The following is a 25,469-nucleotide window of genomic DNA, read 5'->3' on the forward strand; positions in this document are numbered from 1 at the left end:
CTCCTCCGCCGAGTCCTCACCATCCGTCGGGTTCAGCCCGAACCACTCCTCCGGCTGAGCAATGCCGTTATCATCCACCTCAGGAGCAAAGGCGCTGGTGTCGGTGTAGTCGGCGATTGCCGAGGCGCGCTGGATGATATCCGGCCACACCGCCTCCAACTCCTCGTCAGCCTCCTGCCGCCAGGTGGCCAGATGGTCCAAGCTCAACTAGGGATACCAGGCTTTGACGAACTCCAGCGCCCGCCTGGCGCCTGACCGAGCCGCAGAAGCCTTTCAGGCCTCGAAGCGGCCAACCGCTACCTCCAGCCAATCGGCAGTCCGACTGGGGTTACGGGGAACCACCTCGCCGGGCCAGAGGACAGCTAGCACTTGCGCCCCAACGCGCTGAAGACGGCGGAGCATGCGGTGAGCCGGCTGGAGGCGGGTTTGGATCGCCAGAAGCTGCTCCTCAAGCGACCGACGAGCATTCGGCGCGATCTCAACACCAGCCTGCCTTCGCGCCTCGCGGTGGGTCTCGATGACCTGGTTGGCGGCAGTAGAGTAACTAGGGAAGTACTCTGCACAAGAAAGCAGAAAAAAACATAAAGTCAGAGAATGGACCAAATGGCAAGCGGCAAGCGAAGGAGCGAAGAAGAAGGCGGCCTACCGTCAGCCAAGTCTTCGATTTGGCCGTAGCCGTTGATCAGCGATTGCCTCGCCTCAGCCCAGCTCGCCGCCTCGGTCTCGTACTCGGCTTGGAGGGCGGCCTCACTGTCCTGCACCGCCTTCAGGGCCGCCTTGTGGCTCTCCTCCTGGTCGGCCAGCCTCTTGACCAAGCGGTCACGCTCCTGAACCAAGGCGTCGAACTCGGCTTCCTTGGCGCGAAGGGCGGTCTGGGTCCCACCCAGCTGCTCCCTCAGGTTTGCGTTGGCCTCTGCAGATATGGCAAAGAAGAAAAAAGTAATAAGAAAGAAGTCGCCAGGAAAGACCCGACCTGACTACTCAGCAGTCGGCCCGAATCTCGGGGACTACACCCAGTGGGTGCGGTGACGCGCCCCCACGTGAGATAAAAGATGAAGCACTTACTCCGGCTCTCAGTTAGATCAGCGGTCTTCTGGGTCAGCTCCCGAGCCTGGGAGTTGAAGGCAGCCGCGCGGAGGTTATGGTAGTCCTGCAAGTCGGACAGAGAAGCGAACAAGAGCAAGATAAGCAATCAAAGTCTACTAAGAAGTTCCAAGCCGCCTGCTCAGCAGCCGACTCGGAACTCGGGGACTACACCCAGTGGGTGCGCTGACGCGCCCCCACGGAAGAAATCAAGATCAAGAAACAGAAAAGCGGAAGACTCACCTGAATGGCCGTTCGTGTCGCGAGGAACTCTTGATTGTACTACCTCAGCACGGCGGCCTGGGACTGAAGCCGGTTCCGGACTTCTTGCGCCGCCACATTCACCACGGCCGTCCCACCACCCGGCGTCCACCCCGAGCTGGCGCTGGCCGTCTCCAGATCCTGGGTCGACGAGCTAGATCCCGCGGCCTTCTGCGGGTCCGGCGCCGAAGTCGCCTTCCCCGCGCGCTGGCGCGATGGCGACCGGACCACCAGGTCCGTCCTCGCAGCTGGCTCGCCTCCAGCCGGCTGCACGGGTGGCGCGTCAAGCCGGCTGCCTCGGTCCGCCCCAGTCGGCGATGGCGGTGCCGCCTCCCTCTCCCGGACGACGACGTACTCCTCCTCCCTCTCCATCCCCGGCAGGTCGCCACCGGCTTCCTCCGGCGGGGGCTCCGGGATCTCGGGCGCCACGGCGCGCAGGGGGACGGCAAACAAGGCCACGGCCGCTGTCTCTGCGGCTGCAGCCTCCGCCTGAGCCTTGGCCGCCGCGTCGGCTTGTGCCTTCGCCTGAACCTTGGCCGCCCTCGGCTCCTCCGCCTCCCCCTCCTCCCGCTCCTCCCGCACGTTCCGCTCCGTCGCCGCTTGAAGCTCGGCACGGGGGTCCACGCGGTGGGTGCTCCCGGATCCTCCTGCCGATCCAACCACGGAGGCGGCAGCGATCCGCTCAAGAGAGAGCGGAGCCCTGTTTGATAAGTCAAGACAAGGATTCAGAAATCGACAAGAAAAGAAGAAGGAACACGCGAGAGAATCGACACTTACGCTGAAACCTTTTGCGGCTGCTTCACCACCTTGCGGAAGCGGGCCGCCTTCGCGACCGCCTCATCCTGCCTGGTCGCCGCCGCCCCGCTCTTGGGCTTCTTCGGCCAACTGCCGAACAAGCCCGACGCGGCCTGGCGCTTCTGCGCGCCGCCTCGAGCAGGCGGCGCGGCGGATGAACCCGCGCCATGGTCGGACGCCGGCTGGCGGCGCGGGACGATTTCCGCCTCGTCGTCATCTGGCCAGTCGTCGAAGCTGGCTCCAAGCCCGGAGCCGCCTGCTTCGCCGCCTCCCGCCTCGGTGTTGTCGTCCATAGCGGCCGCCCCCAAGTCGGGGTCCTCCAAGTCATGCGCCGCCCAGTCGGGGAGAAATTGGCGATTCGCCCCCACTGACCCGGTCGCCGGTCGAAGGAGAGGGCTCTGCCAAGACGAGCCTACTGGTCAGAGTCGGCCAAGAAAAATTTGGTGACAAAACTAAAGAAGAGAAGATAAAGAAAGCATACCATAGGCAGGGGATTGGCACGGGAGTACGGCTCCTTGCCAAACTGCCACTCCTCGGAGAGCTTGTAGTTCGCGAGATAGTTCACCATGTGAGCTACCTCGTCATGAGGCATCTCCTTGGTGCACATCCGACTCGGATCGAGTTGGCCGCTCATTTGACACATCAAATGAGGGTGGCCTTGAAGCGGGATCACCCGACGCACCACGAAGGCGGCCAGCAGGCCAGACCCAGTCAGGCCCTCCGACTGGATCATTACTCGGAGTCGGGCGACGGCGGCGGCTCCAGCCGGCGACAGCGTCCTGGCCCGATAGGACCACTGGGGCCGCCTCCCAGCCGGCGGGCCGGCTACGTAAGCCGGCAAGTTGATGTAGTCGCCTTGCGGGGCGACGTTCTTCACGTAGAAGTACGATTTCTACCAGAGCTTCACCGACTGGATCAGCGTGATGGCAGGGAAGGGGTTGTCGGCTACCGGCCTCCGCATCGCGATGAAGGCGCCGCTCTGAGCCGGCATGCCCTGCATGCGGGTGCCGAGCTTGGATTGGAAGAATTCCCCCCAGAGCTCGAGGGTGGGAAGAACGCCAAGAAAGCCCTCGCACAGAATGACGAAGGCGGTCAGCAGCACCACCGTGTTTGGAGTGAGGTGGTGCGGCTGGAGCTGGTAGAATTCAAGGAAGGAGCGGAAGTAGGCGCTCGCGGGCAGGCCAAGGCCGCGCAGGAAATGCGAGCGGAAGATTACCCGCTCGCCTTCCTCCGGCGCCGGCGTGATCTCCTTCTTCGCCGCAAGACAGACCCGCACTTGGTCCTCGCCGGGCAACCGCCGCGTCTTGTGGAGGAAGTCGATGTGGTCCGCGTGGACGTTGGAGCCGTCCCAGTCTTCGCCGTGCTGCATGACGGCAAGAAGCTGACGAGAAAGGGCGCGACGACGGCGAAATCACGGCCCCGCGGCGGCGAAGCTGCGGGGTAGTGCGAAGACTAGAGGGACGGCGCGGCGGCGAAGGGCTGCTGCAACGGAGAAGGAGAAGAAGAAAATGGCGGAGCGAGAGTGAGCGTGCGAGCGTCTGCCGCTCCCCCTCCTCCCCCTACTTATAGCCTCGTGCGGCGAAGCCGAGGAGGCGAGGCGTGGGGGGGGGAACGTGGGATTAACTGCGCCCACTCCCCACGCCCCGCGATTATTGCGCCCTAACGACGTGCAGAAACTGCCGTCGGAAAGCGAGCGGCCCGCTTTGGGCCACAGAAAATCCGCGCCTGGGCCTAGGCGAGGGAGTGGTGGACCCCGGCCTGCGGCGGCGTCCCGTCGCGCGCGTGGGCTGGCTGGCTTTTTTCAGCCGGAGGGTGCCACATGGTGCGCGGGCGGCAAGCGGCCGGCCCGCAACCCGGCGTGCGCACCAACTGGCTCCCGCCTTCAGACTTCAAAATCTCGCCAAAACAGCGCACCCAACCGAAGCCGGCTCCTAGCTGCTGGCTCTTCAAGATAGGAAGCTGACCGAGCTTCTCGTCCTCCTCTCAGCCTCGAAGCCCAACCAGCTTCGGGGACTACTGTCGGAGTAAATGGCCACGGGTAGCCATACCGACTCCCCCTGGCACTTCAAGAAATTATCAAGCCGATCGAGCCTTCAAGCATCCAAAACACAGGGCCGCCTTCCCCTAGTCAGCTATCTCACCGGCCGACTACCGGAAGGCGACCCGACCTCAAAAACCTCCCCGAAGAGAAACACAAGATGGCCGACTCCAGAAGCCGGCCGCAAGAAGACCGACTCCCAGAAGCCGGCCAAGACTACACCCTCAAGGGCTGCACCCACATAACGGTGATGAGACGGGGCGTGGCTACAGTACAGCCTGCCACCCCCGAATCCTGGAGCACGCGTGGCCACAGTGCGCCGTATGGGTCGGCCATCCCCCGTCCGGCGCGGCACTGTTGCCATGTTGACCATGACGCCACCCACGACAGGCGCCAGCACGGCCCGCGGGCGGCGGGCCCCTTCAGCCAGAGAGATGCTCGAAGGCGGTCAAGCCTCCCCCAGTCGGCTTGGGGCGTAGCCGGCTCCCGATAGCCGGCCACCTCCCTCCCTCGAAGTATGTGCATCATTAAGGAGACAAGACGCGGTAAGGCTACAGTGAGAGCCCACCGGGCGGTGGCACTGTAGCCATGCTTACCTCGACAAAGCCCTCGTCATCAGGGGCGATGCTACAGTAACCAGTCACCGACAAGACCCCCAGGCGGTGGGGCCGGCCTGTCGGCCAAGAGGCCGGCAGCCGGCGGGCCCCAGCGGTCGGCGGAGAAGCCGGCGAATACAGGCACTGACGGCTAGGACCCGCGTCTAGCCGGATTACCATTGTACCCCTGGGGGGTAGGCCTATATAAACCCCCCAGGGCACCCATGCAAAGGGTTGATCTCTTAGAGTTTTAGACACCACATAGAGAGAAAAGGAGAGCTAGCCTTGCCCTTCTTCTTCCTCTAGCAAAACAGCTCAAGGAGCCACTTGTAGCCACTTGTGTTGATCTAGTGATCATGCGGAGACCCCTCAGAGCAGGACTAGGGGTGTTATCTCCAAGGAGAGCCCCGAACCTGGGTAAGATTCGTCGGCGTGCATGTCTTCGCCTTATCCCGTTTCCAGGCACCGGCGACGTCTTACTGGCTCCCACAATGATAAGCCATCCGTTGGCATATGTCGCACCTACCACCCGACATTTCTTCTTTTAAATTTACAACAATATGGTGCCTGTTGAGTATTCCCACAGACTTCACCTAATTTGCAGAAGAAGAAAAAACAGTTTGAAATATAAGAGTTTCGTCAACAAAGAAATATAGTGATATATATTCTCTGCTGTGATATTGGTGCCCAAGCCGTTAGTGTCTCGTACAGGACAGGGGCCTACTAAGAGCATCTCCAATAGATGGTCCAAAATTTGGCGGTCCAAAACCGGAGATGTAAAATTTAGACCGCCAAAAAGTGCGTTTTGGAGCTCCGAAAAAAGCTCAACTCCAACAGATGGTCCAAATTGATGGTCCAAAAGAGCAACTCCAATAGATGGTCCAAAATGAAGATGTAAATTTCTTAAAACGACATACTACTAGTCCATTCAACATAGTTCAAACATCAAATTCAACATAGTTTCATACATGAACTTCAACTACTACTTATTCAAACTACTAGATAATTTACTCCTCATCGTCGGAGCTGCAGAACTGTGCCCAGAGCACCTCCTTCTCCGGGTCGTCGCATCCCTCCTCCTCCTCCTCCGAGAAGTCTGCCCAGTCCTCCTCGGAAGAGGACTCGATGGGGATCACCGTCGAGGGACCGGCCTCGTCCTCCTTCTTCGGCCCCTTCTTCTGCTCCGCCTCACGCTTCCAGTAGTACTCCAGCTCGGCCTGGACGTACTCCGGATGCTCCCGAGAAAACCTCGCCATCGCCTCCTCGTCGGTCTCGCCAGCACAGACGACAACCGACGGCTTCTTCGTCGTCTTCTTCTTCGTCGGGATTTCCTTCATGTTGATGCCCTGCGGCACAAGCATCTCCGCTTCCGCCTGACTCTCGATCTCTGGGAAGTTGAGGTGCGACCGAGGCCTCTCGGCACGCCACACCGCCACGTCATAGGCACGCGCGGCCTCGTGGGCGGAGGGGTACGTGTCGATCCACCAACGCCTTCCGGCCTCGGAGAACTCCACTCCGAAGTTACCCGAGGGCTTCTGCCTCACGCCGAACAAGCCTGACTTGCCCTTCGGCGTCTTCTTCGGCGCCATCGGAGAGCGGTGAGAGGGGTGGAGCGGCGGCGGCGTGCGGCCGGGGCGGTGGCGGACGGAGCCGGGCGGGGCGGAGCTGCGGGGCGGCGGCGGCGGCATGCGGGGCTGTGGCGGGCGGAGCTACGGCGGGCGGGGCGGTGGCGGACGGAGCCGGGCGGGGCGGATCTGCGAGGCGGCGGCGGCGTGCGGGGCGGTGGCGGACGGAGCTACGGCGGGCGGGCGGGCGGCGGGGCGGCGTGGAAACAGCGGCGGGGCGGCGTGCAAACAGCGGCGGGCGGCGGGGCGGCGCCGGATCTGATGCGGGAGGCGTGCAGCGGGGCGGCGGCGGGGTGTGGAGGCGACGGGGCGGCGGCGGACGGGCGGGAGGTCGCGGGCGGGCGCGCGGGAAAGGAAATGAAGTGGCGGTTGCGCGTTCGCGGGCGGCAGCTGGTTTTGGACCAGATGCATCTCGTGATGTAAATTTGCACCGCGAGGTATTGTATTTTACATCACGAGGAGGCCGCGGTCCAATTTTTTTTACATATGAACCATCTATTGGAGCTGCGTTTTTTGCCTTAGACGATTCAAAAATTAGTTACTTTTACATTTGGACCATCTATTGAAGATGCTTATGCTCAACTTGAAATGACAATGTATTTAGTCACTAGAGTATTGTACATGTAGCCCGTGGAAGAAAAGTGTAGTGTGCATGTTGTCGCTCAAATCACCAGCATCGTCCCCATTTCAGATGCTGAAGACTCCATTGGGGAATTAAGCAAGGTGACTGGATTGGCTGGATGTTAACATCAACATCGGGAATATTGCGTTTGTGCTGTAATTCGATTCTTCAGATCCGTAGTTGTCTGAATCGTCTGTCAACTCCTTTTATTTTAAAGAAAGAATTGTACATCAACTGCCATTTTTCTTTTCTTTTTGGCGAACCCTTGTGTCAATTGTTGATCTACGACGAGGAGTAAACCCAGGGTCAACTAGTTTTGGACCAGACAGAGGAACACGGCACGCAACCCAGCTGCCGAACGAACAGGCTTGGTAATCGCCAGTACGACAAGCGGAGGTCTCCGTCCAGACCCAGCATGCAGTTCAGAAAACAAAAAACGGAGCAGCGGCATACTCGTATTTGATTCTTGATGATGAGGTGCCAGATTGATGCAACCATCTATGCAGATGTGATTGCACGAACCGTGTCGGCAACATCGAAATCTGATCTCATCATCTCACGGGTGGCGAGTGAATTGACACCGACGGGACACGCGGTTGCAATGCGAGTGACCTCCCCCGAATCTTCCGAGCATCCAATGCTCTGGCGGATTTGCGGTCTTAATTAAGTTGCTGGACTCTATTAGTACTTGCCATTTCTTGCTTGTAATATCTTTGGAATGATGAAAACTAGCAGAGGCGCCACCCAAAGTTGCTGGACTATCTATATTAGTGGTATTTCTCTGTGCAATATCTTTGCAATTATTAAAATTCGAACCATATCTTTGCAATGAATGAAAGGTAGGAAGTGTCATGCAAAAAATATACCACGTTAATTTGTAATATCATCGACTGCAGCACTAATGATGATAACAGGAATCTACAAATATATGTTTCATAACATGATGATGGGAGATGATGATCATAGATACAAGCGAGAGGAGCTTTCTGGACAAATTCTGTGACTATTACAACAAAATTGAGTTCTACTGCTGTATGATTTTATACAATGGCGAACGAGACAAGAAAATGAAAGAATTGCCGGAGCACCACCACCACCACCAGCCTATGGACACCATCCACCGCCACCAGCGGCCAACAGGAAGAAAGGGACGTCCCGCCTTATCGCCTCCGCCGCCCCACTATAGCAGAAAAGAATCGGTTGGCCGGCGCCGTCAGCCCCGCGCGGCGGCGGGGGGAGTGTGCGGCTGCTGCGGCAGCGGGTGGTGGAACAGCGAGGGCGCGTCGCGGCCGCCGAGGTCCATGGAGGACCTGGCGGAGCCCGGCGGCGCGGCGAAGCGGGTGGAGAAGTCGGGGTACCCCGGGAACTCGCCGCCGGGGCCCTCCGGGCTGGCGCCGTGGCCCTCGTCGAAGTTGAGCGCGTAGCTGAGCGCGTCGTAGTTGAGCTTCCGCCCCCCGCCGGCGCCGGCCCCGCCCCCGTGCCGGTGGTGCCCGCGGCGGAACCGCCGGATGAAGGTCTTCCAGCGCGGGCCGGCCACCAGCTCCGACCACTCGCGCACCTTCATCAGCGCGTCCACCCCGCGCCGCCACCACCGCCGCCGCTCCGCGCCCGCCCCCGTCCCTGCGCCCCCTTCCCCCACCTGGTGCCACCACTCCTCGTCCGTCGTGGTCGTCCCCGCGCGGCGGGCGTGCGAGGAGGACGACGACTGCCACGGCGCGGAGAAGCAGCAGCAGCGGTACCGGCGGCGCGAGAAGAAGGCCGCGTCGGCGTCGTCGGGCGAGGCGCCGTGGCCGGCGCCGGCATCCATGGGGATCTCGGGGCGGTTGGCCGAAACTCTTTCTTGAAGAGCGATGCGTGACGCGTGCGCGGGGCGGAGGGGAGCGGAGGCGGAGGCGAGAGCGGGGAGGGGCGCCAGGGTTTTATCGGGGAGGCGGTTTCCACTTGCCCGCGACGGCGCGCGCCCCCTCCTACCTGGTGAGCCCAACTGCCATCCATCCATCCATCCCTTCGCCTCGTGACCCCGGGCCCACCTCCAGCGTGGTGGTGGGGCTTTCTCTCTCGGGAGTCTGTGGGGCCCGTGGTTTCGGGGCACAGGTGTCAGTGGAGACGGGTGGGTTGTCATCGGCTGGCAGGCGCGGCCGTTTATTTGTCACGTCGTTGCTGCTTGACGGACGGTGACGGGTGGCGGTCAGTTCCGCCGGGTAGGGTTGTCAGTGGCCAGACGTTGTGGGGGTGGGTCCAGAGAACAGTGAGGATACAGAGCAGAAGCCAGGACGGGCGGTTATTCTTGCTCGGGGTATGATTCGTTGGATGGCGCGCCATCCCCCCATCCCCCATCCCATGCAGAGTTTTTTTTTAAAAAAGAGTTTATTCAATCTCTACTTCTAATGTCTTAGTTGGTAGTCTCCGTTCCAGATTTATTTTCGTCCCACCTATCATGGTTTTTTGATACCTGCTCCCACCTCACTGTTAGCCGCGTCAAATAAAAAAACCACGTCGCGATGCCCCCACACAGTCCAGGGCCGCACCTAACGTCGCACCCATCTACAAGCGAAGGAAAAAAACCTCCGAAAATTAACCAACGAAAATTAACCAGCGAAAAAAAAACCTAAACCAATCGCACGCACGACTCTCCTGCCCTCCACTCTCGATCCCCTCCCGTCGCCGCCGCCCTCGGCTCTCGATCCCCTCGAGTAAGCTGCGTCGCCGTCGCTCTCGATTCCCTCGAGATCGTTGCGCCGCCATCCCCTCGAGATCCCCAGATCTCACACCGCCACCGCCGGTGCCTCCTCCTCTGGCGACGCGGCGAACGAGAGCAGGGCCGCAGCAGGGGTGGCTGCCTCGTGCCCCCGATGTCCAGGAGTACGTCTAAGATCGTCATGTTTTCTTCCCCATCGAGTTCGCCTGTTGACTGGTTCGCGAAGGTTTCGGCAGATCCGTTTTCGCCCTGGATGTGAGTCGTGTACCGGCGACTCTGGCGGTCCGACCTCGTGCGCGTCGTCCTCACCATCAACCCCAAGTCTTTCCTCCAGTGGACCATTGAACTCCACAACCAATTTCTTCGACGCTGTCATGCAGGTTCGAGTCCACACAGTGAGGAGATTGATTCATGCGTGCTTGTTTCAGTCCAGATCTCTAAATAAATGTTCCGAACGAGGAAGCTATGGGAGATTGGCAGTGTCAAGCATGTGTTTCCTTACGTCTTCTTCTGTACTCCAGCTGGTACAACTTCCTGTACTTTCTCATATTTTTTTGGTTAATTGTGATATGTATTTATTTCAGCTCACACCTCAGTTCCAGTAACCATTAGAGTCTGACTTCTGTTCTCTTATTGGATATTCCTCAGTTCCAGTAACCATTAGAGTCTGACTTCTGTTCTCTTATTGCATATTAGGGTTGTAGTTTTTGATACTACTCCTACAGGGCATACTTTAGGGTTGCTGCAGTTCCGATCAACACTTGAGAAGAAAAATGATGCGAGTAAAGAATAGCTTCAGTGGTCTATTGAATCAGGTGTTCCTTAGTCTTGATAAATTCCAATCTATTGGGAAGCTATGATTGTTTTCATGTGTATGCCCACCGCCGTGTTGCTTTTATTCTGATTTTAACATATTATGCATCTGTTCATTCCAACATGACAATACACTGTATAATTTACGAAAGAAGATGGGCATGATAGTCTATTCTTGGTTCATTAGAACATGGCCTACCAATATGTTGAGGAATTAACGGCATCCTGAATAAAAGATGATTCCTTAATTGTTTGATTTGTTGAGTCTTACATATAAATAGATACTGTGGTCCATGGAATTCTTCCATTGTTTGTATTGAAGTTAAATGACAATATGCTCTTCATATATACTTTCAATATAGTAGAATATTCATTTGGGATAAATTGACTTGTTCTATTCGAAAGTGCTGCACCGGCACTAATAAACAAATCCAATCTCATGTCATCTATTTATTCTGACAATGGTGCCGTGTAGACTAGGAATTAGAAAAAAAACAAGTACTAGGATACATTGCAAACTATGGAACGAAAGAAACCTACTTGAAAAGGCCTCAGCAGTTCTACGCATGAGTCGGGTAATGCAGCATTATAGGATGATCCATTCATATGCATACAAAGGCTTCAATTTTGATTTCCATTCAGTTTCATCCGAATATTGATTTTTCTTTAGTTTAGATCAGCTACGATTTAGGTACTACAGTTGTATAGGATGATCCACTGCCATTCATACAGAGGTTCCAGTCTTGAATATGTTTCAGTTGAATTCAGTTTTTCGAGTCAGCCCATCTCAGCTCTATGTGACATTTATAAGATGACTCCATAAAATTCACAAAAGACGGTATTTTTTTCCCATCTCAGCCCCAACTGTTGCTTTCTTTGAGGTTTGGTCGTCTAAGTAGCTTTGCGGTGTTATGGCCGGTGCAGGCTGGAGGACCCTGACTCGGAGGAGACGACAGAGTTCATGGCGAGCGAGGCGGACTTGGCCGAGTCCATGCTTTCCTGGTTAGGGAGAGCCTCCAACACAAGGTCATGTGTTGCTTCTCTCCTCTATTTGGATTTTATTAATTGGTGTCTTTTTTACTGATTCCTTCGCTATTGCTGTGCGCTCCTAGGTTTAGTCCATGTCTCTCTAGATTACTTCTATTTCGTACGGATGGTCTTGAGTTTGCACAATTCCGGGATGTCAGCTCGCCGCACATGTGATACTTATTGTTAATAGTTATAGAATTCCCTAGGTGTTCTTTGTTATTTTTGTGCACAGAAGTTGTTTGTGTCTTTGTCCGAGCCAATTTCAGTTACAAATCCCCGAGTTAAACTACATGTGGCTAACAACATTGCAGATGAAGCTCTCGTCTTTGACTATAAGTTTGACATGTGCTAAGAGTTTTTCGGTGGTTGATATCCTGCACCTAGATATGTTTATAGACTCATAGATGGAATATCCTTTCTTATTTATAGTGGATCTGTTGTTGGTGCCTTACTACAAAGTACTGGTGTTTTATGGCCACTACTAATGATAATAGCATTCTTTATGCTAAGCTGCAGATAAAATATTGAAGGGTGGAAGTCTGTTAATCATTCGATTAGACAATTTTTGTTATTTAGCAATCAGTTTAACTCATACAATTAAAGTCTGATTGTTGTAGTAAATAATGTTGCTAAGAACTTCAAGGTACCGCGTTTTTCCAATTGTCGCCACTTGGCAAAAAATTATTGTTTTTAGAAGTAACAAGTAGTTTAAAAATTGGTGTAGCCCGTAGCAACGCACGGGCGTTCTCCTCTCGATTCTCCGTTGTGCGACGTCGCAACTTCTTCTCCAACTCTGCGGGTGTAGGTAAGCCACCGCCTTCCTCTCCTGAGCTTTCTCTTGTGCTCTTTGTGTCCACGCCATGGCCATCTTGCCATGCTAGGTTCTACCCTGTCCATGGAAATTTATATGATTGGGCTTGTGGTGATGGTCTGCTATGTCACTGTTTCACACAATGCACAGGCATAATGTATGTGTAGAATTGTAAATGTAACATCTCAATGTCACCACACTATGTTTTTGTATCGATTCTGTACATGAATATTTGTGTGTTTGTTTATTTGTTTTCTATGTGCTTCTATTCTGAATAATGCTACTTGCCTGACTGTCTATTTTTCTATTCTGAATGCAGAGAGAGAGAGAGAGAGCATCGTGACTGCCATGGCTTGAACTATTTTGCTGAGATCCTGGAAAAATTGAATGGTATAATTCTGTTAATTGGGAACCTTGGAATTGATTTTCACCTGAAAAGGTTGGCTATCTCAACCTTCTTAAACAATTCTGTAGCACGTATTTCTCATATGCATGAAACTTAGTTAGATTTGCTTTTTTTTTTTAATCATGGGCCATCCACTGAGTATTATGTTATTCGTTCTTTTGGTGTTTTAATTTAAAAAATCAGCTCTGCACAAGTAACAACATGGCTTAAAGCCTGTTGCTTTTACTTGCGTTGAGGACAATCTGATGGACAACCTCCGACCTACTCGCACCCCATAGTTAGTGTATAACGGCTGGAGAGAAATTATGCTTTTCTTCATTTGGACTATTCGATAGATGCAACAGTTATAAAAAGAAGAATTTTGTAAATCAAAGAGAGATATGCTCTCATGAATTGCTCACCTCTGAATGTTGAAAACATATGGGCCTGATGAGGCCGTTTTCTTTTTACAATTTCCTCTAGCAACAACTCCGTGTATAATCCAGAAATTGATCGTTGCTTATTTGTTTTTGAAAGTGTACAATTTCATTTATGAAAGTGTAATGTTCTCATCTCTATTATGATGTTTCAAGTATACTACTTCTCTCAAGAAGGTTGGAGTCAATGAGGCAGCACATAACTGTGTTTGATGCATTCTTCAGGTTGATCGAGGGTCGGATAATGGACGTAACACAGCTGCTAGAGAAGATATTATAATATGGAAAATAGCAGATGAGGAGCAAGCTGAAGTTGGTAGATCAATTGAGCAAGAGTTCCAGACCCAGGTGCACTTATAATTGAGTTGTTTGTATGAGCAGTGCTACATGCTTCCACTCTGCATCTCTGTAGTTATTTGGCTGAAGGTGTGCAAGAGTTTGAGCTATTAATTATTATGTAGTTTTAAGTTTTAACTTTAGAACTGTGTAAGTTATTCCCTTCTTTATAAATAACTTCATGTGGAAAAGTATTCTTTGAGGGAAACAAGGTCGAGAATTCGCATTAGTGGTTTACAGTGATAATATAATAAGTTTGCATTTTATACCATCTAGCAGGACTTCACGGAAGTTTGTTAGAGGAATTGCAACAGCCATGATCAAATATTATATTTCTTATTCCTTTTTGGTTTTAGACAAGAAAAGTAGCTCAAACCTTCTACTGCCGCATTCGCTGTAGTAGAGCAATCGCTGCCTCAAACTTCAGAGAAGATGGGCATGAATGGATGTTTTGGTTGCAGGTTACACCAAGAACAAGTGCCTCAGATTATTCATTTTTCAGGCAGCGGAAGGATCACTCCCCCTCCACTCGCGTCGCTCACCTGAGGGCGACTCGAGGGTGCCCTCGCCCCGTCCGCCGTGACCACCCCTCTTCGGATCTCACTGCCTCGACCAAAATGTAAGTGTTGTACTTTTGTAGAACAACATTAAGAGGATGTGATATTAGCTAGCTGAATTTTTTCCAACTCCTGCACTAAAAGGATGTAAGTCGCCATCCAAACGATCGAAACACATCAGCTTGTAATATCGTAAGCAATTTGTCTCTCCGGTACATGGTTATCGACGTGTAGATTTTGGTAAGCTTATATTGTCGATCTTCTGGTAAGGTGACCCTTTCAATACTAATACCAGTTTTGTGAGTGCATGCATGTTCTTGTCATCTCAACTAAATCTGGATGGCCAAGTTTCCACAGAATGGCTCAAGATTTTCAGTCATACACTATCTGTCACACACCCAGACTTTATGAACATGTGATTTGTCATCTCAATTAATCGATGATTTTTGCTTGACAGGTGATTTGAGGCAAAGTCTGCGTTTGAAGCAAGGACAATAAAAATGATGGAGCTTTTGGTGCTCAGCACTTTGAAATGGAGGATGCAAGCTGTTACTGCTTGCTCGTTTATTGACTACTTCCTTTGCAAATTCAATGATCATGACACACCCTCCATGCTCGCATTCTCCTGCTCAACTGACCTCATCCTAAGCACAGCTAAGTGTATGAAAGTTAAATCAGATCCCCTTTTTTAGTATTCATCGACCAATGTGTTAAATTAGATCTCACTTGTAGTATCCATGGATCAATGTGTAGAATTTGGCGGCGATCAATTATTAAAGTTTCAGAATTTTGATTGCAGGAGCTGATTTTTTGGTGTTCAGACATTCAGAGATTGCTGGAAGTGTTATACTTCCTTCATTTGGGGAGCACAAGACTTCAGTTGTCGAAGTGGCTACAACTAATTGCAAGTATATAAACAAGGTAGTGATCAGGTCTGTGTTATTGTTAACTAAATCATTTGCCCGCATCACATGGTAACCTTTAAATGCAATGGTGCCTCTGTGTACAAGAAGAATGAGGTATTTGAATTAAATTGTAGGGAGGCTTCAGATGTATCCGAGAAAAAGCATAGCACCAACTTTTATAATGGTCATATGTTTCTATCAGAGCAATGCCATTATCCTACATACATTTTAAAATGCATTTGAGTTCTAATACATATTGTACATGTACCAACATTCTTTCCTCTGTTTTCGTTTTTTTGTTGTCCTTAAATGGCATCTCATTTTTACTTTCATTTAGAAAGTGAAGTAACATTAATAACTAATAAGTTCTCACATGTTAGGTTTTCTTGGACGTTGTTGAGAGTGTAAACCTTCTTATGTCTTCTAAAGGGAATTTGTGTACCATCAAATTTTACCTGTCTGTTCTGAGGTTTCTGGTGTCTTCCTATTCAACTATTTGATGTTCATTGTGTATATTTCTTACATTTCTGCAGGGAGTGTTCTATGATGTGACGTGACAGGAAAGATCCTGATGAAGTGCTTCCTTTATGGAATGCCTATCTGAAGTTTGGACTAAGAGACATGCTTTAATTGGCTTAGTAAAAAATACTTGCTAAAGAGCAATAAGATTAAAAGTAGATGTTTTTATTGTAGATTAGGATATGTGTGTTCCGCCACCGGTTCGACTTCTCATATTAGAAGGCAACCAGTTAGTTCATATATTACTACTTTGCACTATTGTAGAGGGATAATGAGGGATTGAGAGGCTACTACTATTTGTATTGCTGTCGATGCTTGCACAATGCTACTGCTTATTATACTTGGGTATTTATCTTTGGAATAAAAAACAATCATTTTCTCCCTTCAATCAAATAGTCATGACTTAGTTTTACTTACTAACCTCTCTTCATAATTATTTTTGGATTAAATTTAGCTTTTTATAAAGTTGCAAAGAACAGTTCTGACTTTTGTGGGTAGTCAATCAAATTCTGGTTCTTGGTTGAAAGCCCCTTGTCATCGTAGTTTACTCGAAGGCAGCTTCAGATTGATTCTCATACCAAGGGTGCCATCTTTGGAAGCAATAGTTCTAAGTTTTATAAAGAACCATGTTATATTTGCTTGCTTTTTCTTGTATAACCAACAAATATTTGTTGTGATTAGAATTATGACAACATCGGTGTTCATCACTATTCTTTTTGGAGTTGAATAGATATGTCTAAATTACACATAATGTGTATGAGCAAAATATTATAGTTTGACTTTCATGTCTTTCTTGGAAGTCACCTTAGTACTATGTTGCTGTCTTCATGTCTTTCTCATGGCCTTATTAGAGCATCTCCAATAGATGGTGCAAATTTTGACGGGCCAAAACCGGAGATGTAAAATTTGGACCGCCAAAAAATGCGTTTTGGAGCTCCGAAAAAAGGCCAACTCCAACAGATGGTCCAAATTCATGGTTCAAAAAAGCAACTCCAATAGATGGTCCAAATTCATGGTCCAAAACCGGCCAGCGGCCGCGCGGCTGTTGTTCAGCCGTTGTCCAGCCACTGTACAACCGCACATATTGCATAAGAGCATATTTTAAAACAACATAAAAAAAATTCATGTCCACAACATTAAATTATTACATAGTTCTTCAGATCCAGGAGATGAAATGCAACACAAATACAACATAGTTTTGCACAATACAACATAGTTTTGAACAAACAAATAATGAATCTATGCGGATCTTTCGCCATGCCATTTCCAATGCTCTTCCATCAAATCTTTCTGGAGTTGGTCATGCACATCGCTGTCTCTAATCTCGCTGTACACCTTCATGAAACGTCTGATGCGCTGTTCTTTTCGCATGGGGTTAACAGGAATGCCCATCAAGTGATAGAAGTTGTAATCTAAATCTTTTCAACGCTCGTTCTCAATGATCATGTTATGCATGATCACGCAAGCGGTCATGATTTACCAAAGGATCTTTTGATCCCGAAATCTAGCTGGTCCTCGCACAATAGCAAATTGGGATTGCAAAATCCCAAATGCCCTCTCAACATCTTTTCTAGCTGCCGCTTGTGCATTATGAAAGACAAGTTCTTTCTTACCTTGAGGTGTTGCAACCGGCTTGACGAATGTACTCCACCTCGGGTAGATCCCATCTGCAAGATATTACCCATAGTTGTAGGTGCGGCCATTTGCTTCGAAGGTCACCGGTGGTGCTTCTCCATTTGCTAAGTTGGCAAAGAGAGGTGACCGGTCGAGCACGTTGATGTCGTTGCAAGAACCGGGCGTACCAAAATATGCATGCCAAATCCATGTTTCATAATCAGCAACTGCCTCAAGAATGATAGTGGCATCCTTCCCACAACCCTTGAATTGTCCATGCCATGCTTTTGGACAATTCTTCCATTTCCAATGCATGCAATCTACAGACCCGAGCATACCTGGAAACCCTCGAGCTTTGTTCATCTCCAAAAGCCTCTGAGTGTGTTGAGCATTGGCTGCTCTCAAGTACTGTGGACCGAACACTTCTACCATAGTTATTGCAAATTGCTTGACATAGAAGATAGAAGTGCTCTCTGCCATCGCCAAGTTGTCATCAATGTAATCTGCCGGAACACCATATGCCATAATGCGCAAAGCGGCAGTGACCTTCTGCTCAATGCTATGCCCAGGCAACCCCGCACAGTTCCTTCTCTGCTCGAAGACTAGGTTATGCTGCTTCACTTCATTGCAAATGCGAAAGAACAAGTCCTTCGACATTCTGAAACGGCGTCGAAAGTAATTCTCCGGAAAGACAGGTGATGATGCAAAGTAGTTGCGCACCAACCGCTTGTGCGCATCAATCCGTTCTCTCCGAATGAACGCACGACCATAAGCGGAACCACCGTGCTTCAGTTTCTTCCTCTTGTGCATGGCCACTAGCATAGCAATCTCCTCTTCTTCATGGAAATCAAATTCCTCGTCCGACGATGAATCATCCATGAAAGAGGAGTCAACCGAGCTCATCTACAATGCACACGACCACTGTCAAACATACTATCCAATCCCGAGTTAAATCATCAAGTTTTGTCATTTTTTTACCTTGAGGAATTCCGTCGAACACCTTGTGCGCGCGGTGGAGGAAGATGGCCGCCGGTTGGATTGGCTGCTGCTTATGGCTGCGGACGGCTCCGGACGGCGGCGGTGATAACAAAAGAGGTTGGAGGCCGGCCAAGAGGAGCTCGGCGGGCGGCGAAGACAAATTCGGCAGCCGGGCGGAGGGATTGGTGCGGCGGTCGTCGTGCGGCCGGTGCAACGTCCGTGGACAGGCTCACGGCCGACGGGAGCAGGTCGGCGGCAGCCCGAGACCCCGCGGAGGCCTACCGCGGCAGCCGGACCGCCGGAGGGGCCGAATCCCGCGCCGGCTGCCTCCCGATTCGGCGGTGTCCGGGCGGCGGCGGGGAGGCGAGGGGGGCGACGGCGGCGGAGGGCGGCGGCGGGGATGTGGGGTGGTGACGCGGGCGACGGCGAGGTTTTGGGCGGTCGCGGCGGCGGATTCCGGCCGGCGGGTCGCGGGCGGGCGGACGGGCGCGGGCGGGAACGGAAATGAAGTGACGGTTGGGCGTTCGCAGGCGGCGGCTGCTTTTGGACCAGATGCATCTCGTGATGTATATTTGCATCGCGAGATGTTGGATTTTACATCACGAGGAGGCCGCGGTCCAATTTTTTTTGTATATGGACCGTCTGTTGGAGCAGCGTTTTTTGCCCCAGACGGTCCAAAAGTTAGGTATTTTTACATTTGGACCGTCTATTGGAGATGCTCTTAAAGATCTCTGGTTGATATTTTTGTAGCACATTTCTTACAAGATCTCCTGTAAGGCTATAATTTTAAATTCAAAAAGCATTTTTAGTTGGGATAAGGAAGGAAGAAAGAAAAGGATAGAGCTTTAACGGTAAGTCGCCGATATAGCCCGTGGCAACGCACGGGCGTTTTACTAGTGTTTATAGAGTTATAATCGAGAGACATAAGTTTTTTTTGAAAATGAGTTTATTCAATGTTTATAGAGTTACAATCGAGAGACATAAGTTTTTCGATGCAGGGGCACTATGGTTAAGCTACACTGTCGTAGTGTACTCCGTGCGGCTGTAGTTTGTCGGACGATCTGCCACTCTGTTTTGTTCCCTTCATGTATTCTGCGGAATTAACTCTCTATCATTTTTCAGCGGTCTGATCTCTGAGATATTTGTTCTAAGGGCGACTCTAACGCGCCAACCCATTTCGTGTGTTCAAGTCTATCTAGGTTCGTGGGACACAAAATTCATCCCAACGCGGTGACTCACGACGTTTAGTTTGGACCCATTCCTATTTCAAATTTGGCCTGGATTTGCGCCCTCGTGGACACGTAGCGGACGCCCCACAGTGTCCTCCCCTGGCCAGCCTGTCGGTCGCACACATGCCATTCGCCCCCTTCACCCCACGAACAGCCTGGCCTCTTCGCCCTCGCCACCACCATCCAGCTTCTGACCTATTCGCCACCGCCCAGCCCTCGCTGCCGCATCCACCCACGCCCATTTTGTCGGCGTTGTGGGCACGTCTTGCTGTCGACGGAGTAGTACAAGTCCCACCTACCCAGGGTCGCCGGCAGCCCTTGATATACAACCGCTACCTCCACGGTCACCGCCAGAGAACGCGGTGTTCGTCATCCCTGGTGCCCGAATGGACCAAGGACGGGGCCCTTCGCCGGCTGAGACTCGTCCACGCCCGCGACTGTCGTCCCCACAAGGTGTTGGGCCGTTTGCCCGGCCGAGACACGTCCATGTCCGCGGCCGTCATCGCCCACAAGGTGTTAGGCCGTTTGCCCGGTCGAGACTCGTCCACGCCAGCCGTTGTCTTTGTGAGGTACGGATTCATCACTCCGAAGGATCATGGCGGATAGCTCAGATGAGTTTTTTTTTCAAGAACATCATACGTTCATCATCGTCCTAAGAATCGTCCAAAGATAATGATGATGTTGTGGTTGCTACTTTCATCGTCAATGAGCACATTTCGAGGCGGCGACCATTGTTTAGGGGATTGATCGGGCCATGCTCCTGTGTTGAATCATAACAGAGAAAACGACTTTGTCCTACTCTACGACGATTATTTCGATCTCACACAACCATTATTCCGTGCCAAGCTTTTTCGGTGACGGCTTCGAATGATAAGACCAATGTTCAACCGTGTGGCACCCCATTTGAGTACAACAAATTACCACTGTATTCAGATGGACTGTCGCACACGTCAGCTCGGGAAATTAGTCTAGCGTATGCTTTTACAATCCATGAGTAACATGATACAAACCACTCGACAAGAGTGTTTTTTTTCTCGAATGCGCACGAGTGTGCGTATCATATATTAAGAGAAGAAGGGGGAGAGAACCCCGCCCACAGTTATTTACAAAGCGTTCACAAATGGACGCACTCCACCCCACGACACATTTACATTACATAGGACTACTCATCAGCCGCCCGCCCATCTACCCCTATGAAAGAAATTGGGAAATCTGCATGCAAGATGCCAGCCTGTTTCCATGATACACACTCAGAGGCAATCCGTCGTATGACAAGCTGCACATCCGGTATTCCGTCAAACACGATAGAGTTCCTGTGCTTCCACAATGCCCACATGGTCAGCAAGTGAATGGCTCGATAGGTCTTACCATGCTTTCCCTGTGGTATGGCTCTTGTCCACCAAGTTTGTAGATCTTCGTCCACTGATGGTGACAGGCCTGTCATGCCCATAGCCTGGCCTAGCTTGTTCCATATCTCTTTCGCGAACACCCATTGGAGCAGGAGGTGATTTATATCTTCGTCGTCATGGTCGCAAAGAGGGCAAGCATTCTGGTGTGGGAGTCCATGCTCTGCGAGCCTGTCTGAGGTCCACACCCTTTTCCACAGGGCCAACCATGCAAAGAAACGGCAACGCAAAGGTGCGTTCGATGCCCATGTGAACACTGCCGCCGGTGAGACATGGAGCGTGGCAAACCTGGCCGCGTACGCCGACCTCGCAGAGAATTGGCCATCCTTCTCCCAGGACCACGACAGATGATCTGGTACCTGGGCGTTTAGCGTTATATTTGCCACCCTCAACCAGGTCTCCAAAAATTGTAGAAGGCCGGTCCTGTCCATGTTTGGTCTGATATTGCAGGCCCACGTTGCATCCATCAGAGCCTCGACAACGGTTCTAGAGCTCCGAACTTTCTTTGGCACCTTCTCATACACTGCCAGGGCTAGCTATTGTATTCGGTAACCATTTAGCCATCTATCCTCCCAGAACAAAGCTATGCGTCCATCGCCAAGGGACAGTCTAGTCGCCGCCTGAAACAGGCCTTTTGCCTCATTGATGATTGCGAATCTGAATTCTGCCCATGGTCTGGACGGGTCTGTCCGCTGCAGCCAGAGCCATTTGGCTTGCAATGCCACATTCATCCACCTCAGGTCAGGGACACCGTGACCACCTGCCCACTTTGGTCGATAGAGAGTCTCCCATGCGACAGCGCATTTACCTCCTCTTGCTTCCTCCTTTGCACACCACAGGAAGTTTCTGCAGATCTTGATGATTGCCTTGATCGTTTTCGGTGGCAGGCCCATGGCAATCATAGAGTGCGTCGGGATTGCACAAAGAACCGACTGGATCAGTAACAACCGGCTGCTCTTCGGTAGGGATGCCACCTTCCAATTTGGCAGGCGTGTTGCAATTTGATCTACCAGGTCTTGGAAGTGTGCGGCTATTTGCTTCCGAATGGACAGTGGTAGCCCGAGATATCGACATGGGAAAGTTGTGGTTGCGCATCCCAGCAGCCCCGACACCAGCTGCATGTGCTCTTGCGTGCATCTGATTGGTAGAGTAGAACTTTTTCTGAAGATTGATCTTGAGTCCTGATGCCTGCCCAAACAGGTCCAGAATGACAGCACACGCCTGAAGGTCCATCTCCTTCGGTTTCAGAAAAATCATTGCGTCATCTGCATACATGGATACCCGATGCCGCAGTCCCGTCCTGGCCAAAGGAGCAAGTAATCCAGCTACGGTGGCATGCTCAAACAGTCGGTGTAGAGGTTCCATGCAGAGAATGAAGATAATGGGTGAAAGCGGGCTTCCTTGACGCAACCCTTGGCAATTGAAGATTGTTTCACCGGGAATTCCATTGACAGCTATCTTGGTTGATGATGTCACAAGTAGTCCACAAATCCAGGAGGTCCACCTTGGTCCGAAATCCATCTGCCTCATTACTTCTAGAAGAAAAGGCCATTGCACAGAGTCGAAAGCTTTGCTTATGTCCAGCTTCACAAGGATCGTCGGATCCTTTAGAGCGTGCAGTCTACGTGTCGTGCCTTGCACGAGCATGAAATTATCATGCAGAGATCGTCTGCGCACGAACGCGCTTTGATGATTGCCCACCAGGTGCGGTAAGTCATCAGTGAGCCGAGAGGCGAGAACTTTGTCGAAGATCTTGACTGCGCCATGATTCAGGCTAACTGGCCGGAAATCTTTGATGTCCACCGCTCCCACTTTCTTCGGCAGTAGCGAGACGGTGGATCTGTTGATGGCCTGTAGCCCTCGCATGTCTCCACCGTGAAACATCTCCACCGCCCTCATGAAATCATCATTTATAATGTGCCAGCATGTAGCATAGAAGCGTCCTGTGAAGCTGTCCGGTCCGGGTGCCTTATCCATTAGCATTTCCTTGATCACTTTTTCCACCTCTTCCATTGAGAACGACTCCTCCAGATTCGTCAAGTTCCTCCTTGGCAACCCAAGCAACTCCAGGTTCAGGGTGTGGCTCCTCTCTGTGGCCGAACCTAAGAGGCGCTGTTAGTAATCATCAACCGCCCGCGCGATGTTGTCTTGGCCTGTGAGAACTTGGCCTTCCGAGTGGATGGAGAGGATGATGTTCTTCCTCTGCCGGTGGCTGGCTTGGCGGTGAAAGAAGGAGGTGTTGGCCTCTCCTTCCTTAAGCTAGCTGGAGTAGACGAGAGTGTTGTCCGACAATGGATCTTTGCAGTGAGCACATCCCAAGAAGCTTTCTCTTAAGGGTTTTGCGTAGCCCGTGCTCTTTCTCTGTCAAGACTCTCGAGTCCATCGTTGCGTCCAGCCGTACAATGACCTCCAACGCAATTGCAATCTGCAGCTTGATATTCCCGATCCACCTATCGCTCCACCTCTGGAGTGCCTTGGCCGTAGCCCGTAGTTTGTTGTCAAGATTCACAACAGCATTGCCCGAGGGGCCAACTGAGCTCCACGCCATGTCCATCGTGTGAAAGAACCCATCAACCTTTGGCCAAAAGGCCTCGAAGTGAAAGCGCTTGCCATATGTGAAATCCACGTTTAGATCCAGGAGCAGAGGGCAGTGATCCAATGACAAGAGTGTTTTATTGATCTACGCAACTTTACAATGTCGAATTACAAGACTCCAAGTCTTAATAGTGCATTGAGGTTAGAGCAGTACCGAGTAGCCTTCGTGCCTACTTCGGAGGTGACGCAGCGGAAACTCTACTAATGGCAGCACGATCCTAGCGCGACCCCACTCCACAGGGATCTGACTGGGTTACCCTCGTAGAGTGCGAACACTTCGGCTTCGTGCTTGCGAAAAACAGCTTCAAAACCTGGCCATGTGTCGTGGTATTATCACGGGGGGGGGGGGGGTGTGAGGCGACAGATGCCACAAGGGCTTAGTGTGAGGGTAAGACTGCTGCTGATAGGACCGGGAGTGGGTATGCGAGTAGCACGCGCTAGTTTACCCAGGTTCGGGGCTCTCCGGAGAGATAATACCCCTACTCCTGCATGTCTGAGTATCTGTAGTATATCTGGTACAGGATGCTCCTGGAGCTGTATCTGAGGTCAGTGCCATAGGCATCTGGCATCTGGCCTCGTATATGCCTCGTATGTGGCATGCTAGTGGCCGGCCATGCTCATGGCCGTAGCATGTGGGTGCTCATGCGTGAGTGTGAGAGTGAGTCCATCCCCCCCGGGATGGATGGATGTGTGCCCATATATATAGGCATGGCTAGCTTAGGAAGTAAGCTAAGTGGTGGCATGGGCAAGGTATGGTGGGGTGTCATGCTTGTCCCCTGGGTCACTTCATATATAGTGCCAGGGGACAAGTGACACTATACATGATGGCTGGGGTGACACGTGAATAGTGCTCGGGTACGACCGTCTCGTCGGTGTCTTGTCGGTGTCGAGTCGGGCTGAAGCCGGCAGCCGGCTAGTTGGTGTAGTCGACAGCCGGTAGCCGGCCAGGCAGAGCAGTCGGACGGGGAGCCGGCAAGAGCAGCCGGGCAGTCGGACTGAGGGGCTTTGCTAGCCCCGATGTCTTGAAATATTGTCTTGCCGTCTTCGGGATACCCGTGGCCAATTACTCCGACAGTAGCCCCCAAGACTCCGGGCAACTTGGCAAAGTTGGGCGGAGGTTTTTTGGTGGGTGTTCATGGAAATGATCATGCAAAAGACAAAGTTAGTCCACGCAGATATATCAAATGATTGCTTTTAGCATTGCAAGTTTTATGCGGAGGGTGCCGACTCGGTTTCGTCCGAGCCCCCTTCAAACTTTTTCATGTTCCCTCCACTCTTTGGCTTGCTCTCGCTTGCCGGACAGCCGCTCTGCGGTCTGTGGCTGAGAGTGGGCCGCGGAGTGGAGTGTACAATACTCAGATTCTGGGAGCGAATTTAACCGAGCAGATACTCATAAAGAAAACGGCCGGGTCGCCCGAACCGCTTTTCTTCCCAGACGTTTTTCGCGTGGGTGGCCTCCAGCGTTCACTCTTGCTAGCCGGACAGCCGCTCCGCGGTCTGTGACTAAGGGTTGGCCTTTGGTACCGCACACGCTACTAAGCCGTCTGCGGGAACAAACGTCTCAGGCCAAGCGGCCAGCCCCCGGGCCAACTCTGGCTAGCGCCGGGGCGAACAGTGATGTAACTGTAATGAAATGCGGAGATAGCCCCCGAGCATCGCTCGGGGTTATCCGTGCTCTCGCGGTGAAAAAATATGCGGGTGAGGAGCTCACATTGGTTTTCATGTAGCCGAGGCGGAGTTTGCCAAAGACAGCCGGCGCGGCTCGGCGCTCGCGGAGCGTACCAGCGCACCCGCTGGGTGTTGCCTTCGAGCCCCCGGGTGCTCGAAGAGGGTTCCCGGCCAGTCAGGCTCGACCGGCCAGGCGGCGAGGCGTCTTGCAGCGCCCTTTTTCTTCTTCTGCCGGCTGCTGGCAGCCGGACGAAACTCTTCTCTTGGCTGCGATCTTCCGTGGGGGCGCGCCAGCGCACCCACTGGGTGTAGCCCCCGAGATTCGGGCCGACTGCTGAGCAGTCGGGCCGGATCTTCCGGCAACTACTTTGTCTTCTTCCTCGCGGGGGCGCGTCAGCGCACCCGCTGGGTGTAGCCCCCCGAGATTCGGGCAAACTGCTGAGCAGTCGGGCCGGATCTCCCGGCGACT

At 52.1% G+C, this 25,469-nt stretch overlaps 4 protein-coding genes across 18 annotated transcripts; 1 reads left to right on the top strand and 3 right to left on the bottom strand.

The window, feature by feature from the left end:
- Window positions 1-5,780: 5,780 nt before the first annotated feature.
- LOC109754780 (uncharacterized) lies at window positions 5,781-6,362 on the bottom strand. The gene has a single exon (XM_020313681.2). It carries the CDS (start codon window positions 6,360-6,362, stop codon window positions 5,781-5,783), a length of 582 nt encoding a protein of 193 aa, XP_020169270.2.
- Window positions 6,363-7,872: 1,510 nt separating this feature from the next.
- Window positions 7,873-9,621, bottom strand: LOC109754783 (uncharacterized). Its single transcript, XM_020313684.4, has one exon. The coding sequence runs from the start codon at window positions 9,140-9,142 to the stop codon at window positions 8,234-8,236; it is 909 nt and encodes a 302-aa protein (XP_020169273.1). The 5' UTR covers window positions 9,143-9,621; the 3' UTR covers window positions 7,873-8,233.
- Window positions 9,603-15,898, top strand: LOC141027963 (uncharacterized). Of its 15 annotated transcripts, XR_012190024.1 has the most exons (12): window positions 9,628-9,882; window positions 9,945-10,098; window positions 10,182-10,242; window positions 10,415-10,533; window positions 11,456-11,557; window positions 12,285-12,365; window positions 12,691-12,810; window positions 13,419-13,541; window positions 13,991-14,148; window positions 14,544-14,746; window positions 14,886-15,007; window positions 15,525-15,898. XR_012190024.1 is itself a non-coding variant. In XM_073505656.1 (11 exons), the coding sequence occupies exons 3-7, from the start codon at window positions 10,184-10,186 to the stop codon at window positions 13,471-13,473; spliced, it is 357 nt and encodes a 118-aa protein (XP_073361757.1). In that variant the 5' UTR covers window positions 9,603-9,882; window positions 9,955-10,098; window positions 10,182-10,183; the 3' UTR covers window positions 13,474-13,541; window positions 13,991-14,148; window positions 14,544-14,746; window positions 14,886-15,007; window positions 15,525-15,898. The 15 variants fall into 15 exon arrangements, 10 of the variants coding, with proteins under 10 accessions (XP_073361757.1, XP_073361765.1, XP_073361759.1 ...); XM_073505656.1 differs by lacking the exons at window positions 10,415-10,533; window positions 12,285-12,365 and adding an exon at window positions 13,350-13,387 and having other exon boundaries at window positions 9,603-9,882; window positions 9,955-10,098; window positions 13,436-13,541; XR_012190026.1 differs by lacking the exons at window positions 9,628-9,882; window positions 9,945-10,098 and adding an exon at window positions 11,300-11,369 and having other exon boundaries at window positions 10,172-10,242.
- Window positions 15,899-17,187: 1,289 nt separating this feature from the next.
- Window positions 17,188-23,291, bottom strand: LOC109754781 (uncharacterized). Its single transcript, XM_020313682.1, has 2 exons — window positions 23,139-23,291; window positions 17,188-18,027 (listed from the first exon to the last, which is right to left on the bottom strand). Exons 1-2 carry the CDS (start codon window positions 23,289-23,291, stop codon window positions 17,188-17,190), a joined length of 993 nt encoding a protein of 330 aa, XP_020169271.1.
- Window positions 23,292-25,469: the final 2,178 nt, after the last annotated feature.

The sequence above is a fragment of the Aegilops tauschii genome, chromosome 7 (assembly GCF_002575655.3).
Source record: "Aegilops tauschii subsp. strangulata cultivar AL8/78 chromosome 7, Aet v6.0, whole genome shotgun sequence".
In the NCBI taxonomy this organism is placed as follows: domain Eukaryota; kingdom Viridiplantae; phylum Streptophyta; class Magnoliopsida; order Poales; family Poaceae; genus Aegilops; species Aegilops tauschii.